At 44.9% G+C, this 6723-nt stretch overlaps 1 protein-coding gene across 2 annotated transcripts in view; it reads right to left on the reverse strand.

Annotated features, from left to right (window-relative positions):
* Positions 1-2998: 2998 nt before the first annotated feature.
* Positions 2999-6723, reverse strand: part of nbas (NBAS subunit of NRZ tethering complex) — a 256830-nt gene continuing 253105 nt past the window's right edge. For both annotated transcript variants that reach the window (XM_058393499.1, XM_058393497.1), the window contains exon 52: positions 2999-4432. In XM_058393499.1, coding sequence (XP_058249482.1) covers positions 4166-4432 — 267 coding nt within the window. In that variant the 3' untranslated portion in view covers positions 2999-4165. The remainder of the gene's footprint in view (positions 4433-6723) is intronic.

Raw genomic sequence — 6723 nt, forward strand, 5'->3', positions numbered from 1 at the left:
GGTACAGACACCTGAAGTAGGGCAAGATTTCCTCCGTCGCTGGAGAAGGCAGGAGGTGAGAAATCGCTTCACACGAGAACTCTTAGCCTTCCTGTTTCAACCAGAAGCCTGGCCAGCAATCTGGAGATCTCTTGTCCTGATCCATAAGTTAAAAGGACCCGATCTTTATATGCAGTTGAGTCCAAACACAAAGCAAAGGATTCATCATTGTGTTACATGCCACATGGACGGTGCTATAGTGAGTGATGAGTACAGGAGCAATCATCTGTGGGGGGAAAAGAAGATGACTGTAATCAAAAGCGTAAGGGTTCTTTAATCACGGTATGGATCTCCAGCTAAAATCATTCACTTTTTTTGAAGCTCTGTATATAAAAGACTCCTCACTCTGACCTGTGGCTCAGTGGATTATGTGTTAGATCTGTTTATTAGGGGTGTAAACCATGCGGCGTATCGTATTGTCCGACCCCCAGGCTGTTGATTCGATGAGGTCTAATAGACTTTTCAACTTAATCCTCTCTCTTTATTTAGAATCAAGGAAGGCGACAAGGATTACGAGAATTGGTGTTTTTCCACAGGGAAATCCGACCGCATACTAGGGCTAGCGTACTGGACTGAGCCGATAGCGACGTTCATCAGCAAACAGGACTTTCTTATAAAGGTCTGGCGTGTGAGAGAGGAGCAGAGAGAATTCAGGCAGCATTTCCTCGCTGATTTATCGAGGTTAATGAAATCACTGCTGCGACTGGGAAGTTCGTAACCATGGATATGAGACTTTTTTTAGATTCTTTATGGAACGACAAAGCTTTTTCTAGCCAAACTTCCAAAAAAGCTTCCTTGCAGACGCTTGCAGGTCACATTATGCAGCTTTATTTATTTATTTATTTATGTATTTATTTATTTAATATTTCTGATCTGGTTTGATTTTTGCGTTTTTTGGGATGATGACTACAGGGCCGGGAAAACTGACGCCTTGAAGGATCTCGAGTTGAAAACTAAAGAAGAAGACTTTATTATAGCCACACATACATTCCCCAGCTGAGGAAGTTGGGGTCAGAGCACAGGGACAGCTATGATATAACACCCCTGGAGCAGAAAGGGTTAAGGGCCTTCCTCAGAGGTCCAGTAGCAGTAGCATAGAAGTGTTGGGGCTTGAACCTTTGACCTTCTGACCAATGACCTAGAGCTTTAACTGCTTGAGCCACCACTTCACTAATATACACTATATTGCCAAAAGTATTCGCTCACTTGCCTTGACTCGCATATAAACTTAAGTGACATCCCATTCCTAATCAATTAGTCAATATGATGTCGGTCCACTCTTTGCAGCTATAACAGCTTCAACTCTTCTGGGAAGGCTGTCCACAAGGTTTAGGAGTGTGTTTATGGGAATTTTTGACCATTCTTCCAGAAGCGCATTTGTGAGGTCACACACTGATGTTGGACGAGAAGGCCTGGCTCTCAGTCTCCGCTCTAATTCATCCCAAAGGTGTTCTATCGGGTTGAGGTCAGGACTCTGTGCAGGCCAGTCAAGTTCATCCACACCAGACTCTGTCATCCATGTCTTTATGGACCTTGCTTTGTGCACCGGTGCACAGTCATGTTGGAAGAGGAAGGGGCCAGCTCCAAACTGTTCCCACAAAGTTGGGAGCATGGAATTGTCCAAAATGTCTTGGTATGCTGAAGCATTCAGAGTTCCTTTCACTGGAACTAAGGGGCCAAGCCCAGCTCCTGAAAAACAACCCCACACCATAATCCCCCCTCCACCAAACTTTACACTTGGCACAATGCAGTCAGACAAGTACCGTTCTCCTGGCAACCGCCAAACCCAGACTCGTCCATCAGACTGCCAGATGGAGAAGCGTGATTCGTCACTCCAGAGAACGCGTCTCCACTGCTCTAGAGTCCAGTGGTGGCGTGCTTTACACCACTGCATCCGACGCTTTGCATTGCACTTGGTGATGTATAGCTTGGATGCAGCTGCTCGGCCATGGAAACCCATTCCATGAAGCTCTCTGCGCACTGTTCTTGAGCTAATCTGAAGGCCACATGAAGTTTGGAGGTCTGTAGTGATTGACTCTGCAGAAAGTTGGTGACCTCTTCGCACTATGCGCCTCAGCATCCGCTGACCCCGCTCCGTCAGTTTACGTGGCCTACCACTTCGTGGCTGAGTTGCTGTCGTTCCCAAACACTTCCACGTTCTTATAATACAGCTGACAGTTGACTGTGGAATATTTAGGAGCGAGGAAATTTCACGACTGGATTTGTTGCACAGGTGGCATCCTATCACAGTTCCACGCTGGAATTCACTGAGCTCCTGAGAGCGACCCATTCTTTCACAAATGTTTGTAAAAACAGTCTGCATGCCTAGGTGCTTGATTTTATACACCTGTGGCCATGGAAGTGATTGGAACACCTGATTCTGATTATTTGGATGGGTGAGTGAATACTTTTGGCAATATAGTGTATGTATGATGTGAATATTACACAAATATTACATGAAATTGTCTATAACCCTTCTCAGATTGTTTCTCTGAGCTCACAGCTGATGTTTTTTCATCTTTTCATGATGTTTGATGAGCTTGTGCATTTCATTTTTTTTTTTAGACCTTTCATTTTTTTCTGCCAGTTACTCTCAATGATTTTGGTTTATATAAAACTGACTACATATAAAAATCTGTTGATTTTTTTCATCGTTCTTGTTACCTGAGGTTATTTGTTCATTTCCACAAGTTGTTGAGGAGCATAATTTTTAATTTACTTTTTTTTTTTACCCTCAACACTGTAACTGACAGAGTCCTAAACATAAACACACTCCTAAATCTTGTGGAAAGCCTTCCCAGAAGAGTTGAAGCTGTTAAAGCTGCAAAGGGCGGGACAACTCCATATTACATTCATGTGCAGGTAAAAGTAGACGTCCCAAAACTTTTGGCAATATAGTGTAACTGCGTCTCAATAATGACACACTAGCAGTGGAGTGAAATTGACGGTCAGGAGAACATTAATTTTTCAGATTTCTTTTATTCAGTGATATCTGATCAGCAGAGCCATAATCTGTAAAGGAGAAACACATAAAACTCCAGTGTGAGGATCAGTCACAGCTCTGCTACGCTGGATAACCTTTAATAAATCAAAAAAAGACATTGAAGCCTGCGCTATCCGTCACTGCTGGTCAGCTCACGTGTGTGTGTATATGTGTATGTGTGTATGTATGTGTGTGTGTGTGTGTGTGTGTGTAAAGGCGTCAAACAATAAAGCAACATGCAGCTGCCTGGGGGTCTTCTGTGTCCTGTGTACAGTGTAATTAATATCAAGCCAAGAGGAAAAAAAACAAAAATAAAGGTTGAATAGGTGACACATAGCACTCCAGAAAAAAAACAAAAACATGCCTGGCTCATGGGCCGAGTTTTCAATTAGAACCAAGTTCTTTAATGAGCGCCAGAGCAGGTGAGCGTGGCTAAAGAGCCCGAGTAATGTGATTACCCTCACATCAGAGACAGAGAGGGAGGGAGGGAGAGAGGGAGGGAGATGGATGGATGGTGGAGCAGAAGGAAGGAAAAAGAAACAGGGGAAAAGAAGTGAGATATGGAGGAAGTAAGAGAGAATGATGGAGAAATGAAAGGAAGTGGAATGAACGAGGGAGGGAGTAAAGAAGAAAGAAAAAGGGACAGAATTAAAATAAAAGGAAGATGGATTGGTGAAAAAGGGAGAAAGGGAGAGAAAAACAAGTAAGGAATGAAGAAAACTGAAAAGAACTGAAGGAAGTAGAGTGAAAGAGTTAAAGAAAATAGTAAGTAGAGGAAGGACGGGGCAGGAAAAAAGGGAGGAAAAGTGAGTGATAGGAGGGAACAAGGGAAGGAAGTAGAAAGAAAAAGGGGAAGACGTAAACAGAGATGGAGAAAAAGGAGTAAGTAAATAATGGAAGGAAGGAAAGAGAAAGGAAAGAAAAGAAGAGAAGTAAGAGATGTGGAAAGGAAGGAAGGAAGGAAGGGGGACGGAATATATATGTGTGTATATATATATATGTATGTGCGTGTGTATATGTATGTGTGTGTATGTGTGTGTGTATGTGTATGTGTGTGTATTTATGTGTGTGTGTATGTGTGTGTATTTATATATGTGTATGTGTGTGTATGTGTGTGTGTGTATGTGCTTGTATGTGTGAGTCTCAGATCCACTTGCGCAGGACAGACAGGGCGGTGTTGAAGGTGGTTAGGGCAGGGTGGGCCCCGCGGTGGGCGAGAAGCAGGGAGCCGGCCTGGGCGTGATGTCCAGCCTGCTGAAGCTGACGTGCGGCGGCGTCCACGTCCCACACACCCTGAGACAACATGTGAGAGACGAGCAGCGGATACAGAGACGAGTTCACACACTGAACCAACACACCGGCATCCAACAACAGAGTCAACAACTCAGAGTCCCAGCACTCCTCACTCACCTGGAGAGAGAGAGAGAGAGAGAGAGAGAGGGAAAAAGATGAGAAGGGAACATGAGAGAGAAGAGTGTGAGAGACAGAAGAAAGAAGGAAAAGGATAACATGGACCCAGTTAGAAAAGATAAAAAAAAGAAAGAGAAAGAGAAAGAGGGAGGAAAGAAGGAGAGAGGAGGTGAAAAAAAGAAGACAGGAAGAGGAAGAGAGAGACAGAAAGAAAAGAGGGAAAGATGGATAAATGGAGGGAAATAGAGAGAGGAGACAAAAAAAGGATTAGAGACAGGAGAGAAGGACACATGGAAGAGGCGTGGGAAAGAAAGGAAGGGAGATTTTAAAGATATTAAAAAAGGAAGAAAAGAGAAAGAGGGAGGAAAGGGGATGGGGAGAGAGAGAGAGAGAGAGATAGAGAGAAAGAATGAGGGAAGCAGAGAAGGCAGAAGGGGAATGGAACAAACATAAAGAAATGAACAAAGGCAGGGCAAAAAAAAATCAATTTCAATATCCACTTAAGTGCCGCCAGTCTCACAGGCCCTGTGTGTGTGTGTGCGCGAGTGTGTGTGTGTGTTGTCGCTATTGATTGGCAGCTTTATGAAAATTCAGAGATCACACTATCACAGCCATCAGAACACTCACACATCCTGCTAAACACGTGTCAGACGCCAGTCTGCTGTAATAACCAGCAGCCATATCTCTCTCTCTCACACACACACAAACACGTGCACGCACGCAGAGACACACTCGCACAAACAGACACACACATACACACGCACACATGCAAAAAGAGACATACACACACACGGAGACACACATACACACAAAGAAAGACACACACATACATATGAAGACACACATTCACATGAAAACACACACGTGTGCGTGCAAAAAGAGACACACACACACACATATGGAGACACATACACACAAACAGAGACACACACACATACTGTATGGAGACACACATACACATGAATTCACACATACACACAGACACATACACAGGCAAACAGAGACGCACACACATACACATGCACACATGCAAACAGAGACTCACACACACACTTGGACACACACACACTCTTCTGAAGGCCATCATCTCTGCTGGTGTGTGTGAGCCTTTAATCAAATGCAGCAGGTCATTTATTCGGCGGTGTTCTGGCCTCTCCACCGGTCCTGCTACTATGCTGCGCTCGGTTTTTCAAAGCTACCACCTGCATTATTTATACCAGGGGAAAGAGTAGCACGGCAGGTGTGTGTGTGTGTGTGTGTGCGCTTGTGTAAGGAAATGGACAAGGTCCCTCATGGATAGCCCATGGCCATGACCTCATCAGCAGAGGTACAGGCAGGTCACCTGTGTTTCACATGGCCACCTTCATACAGGAAAACACACACACACACACACATTAATATTCACAACAGGTTTGATGTGTGTAGTTACCTCAGTAACAAATTCTCTTTATATACATTCGGAAAGTTTATATATAGAATTGAGTAGAGAGAGAGAGACAGTGTGTGTGTGTTTGTCTGTGTTCGTGTGAGTATGTCTGCGTGTCTCTGTGTGTTCATGTGTGTGTGTGTGAGTATGTCTGTGTCTGTGTGTGTGTCTGTGTGTGTCTGTGTGTGTGTCCGTGTGTGTGTCTGTGTGTGTGTCCGTGTGTGTCTGTGTCTGTGTGTGTCCGTGTGTATGTCTGTGTGTGTGTCCGTGTGTGTGTCTGTGTCTGTGTGTGTCTGTGTCTGTGTGTGTGTCTGTGTGTGTGTCTGTGTCCGTGTGTGTGTGTGTGTCCGTGTGTGTGTCCGTGTGTGTGTGTGTGTCCGTGTGTGTGTCTGTGTGTCCGTGTGTGTCTGTGTGTCCGTGTGTGTGTCTGTGTCCGTGTGTGTGTCTGTGTGTCCGTGTGTGTCTGTGTGTCCGTGTGTGTGTCTGTGTCCGTGTGTGTGTCCGTGTGTGTGTCTGTGTCTGTGTGTGTGTCTGTGTCCGTGTGTGTGTCCGTGTCTGTGTCCGTGTGTGTGTCCGTGTGTGTGTCTGTGTCTGTGTCCGTGTGTGTGTCCGTGTGTGTGTCCGTGTGTGTGTCTGTGTGTCCGTGTGTGTGTCTGTGTCCGTGTGTGTGTCCGTGTGTGTGTCTGTGTCTGTGTCCGTGTGTGTGTCCGTGTGTGTGTGTCCGTGTATGTGTCTGTGTGTCCGTGTAAGCTCCTGGATTAAAATGCTGCATGGAAATAAAGCCCAGCACTCATCAGCACCTGATTTCTGTCTGCAGTGTGAGTGTAAATAATTCATTAGCAGTTTCTCAGATAAAGAAGAGAAT

This window comes from Hemibagrus wyckioides, linkage group LG06 (assembly GCF_019097595.1).
Source record: "Hemibagrus wyckioides isolate EC202008001 linkage group LG06, SWU_Hwy_1.0, whole genome shotgun sequence".
In the NCBI taxonomy this organism is placed as follows: domain Eukaryota; kingdom Metazoa; phylum Chordata; class Actinopteri; order Siluriformes; family Bagridae; genus Hemibagrus; species Hemibagrus wyckioides.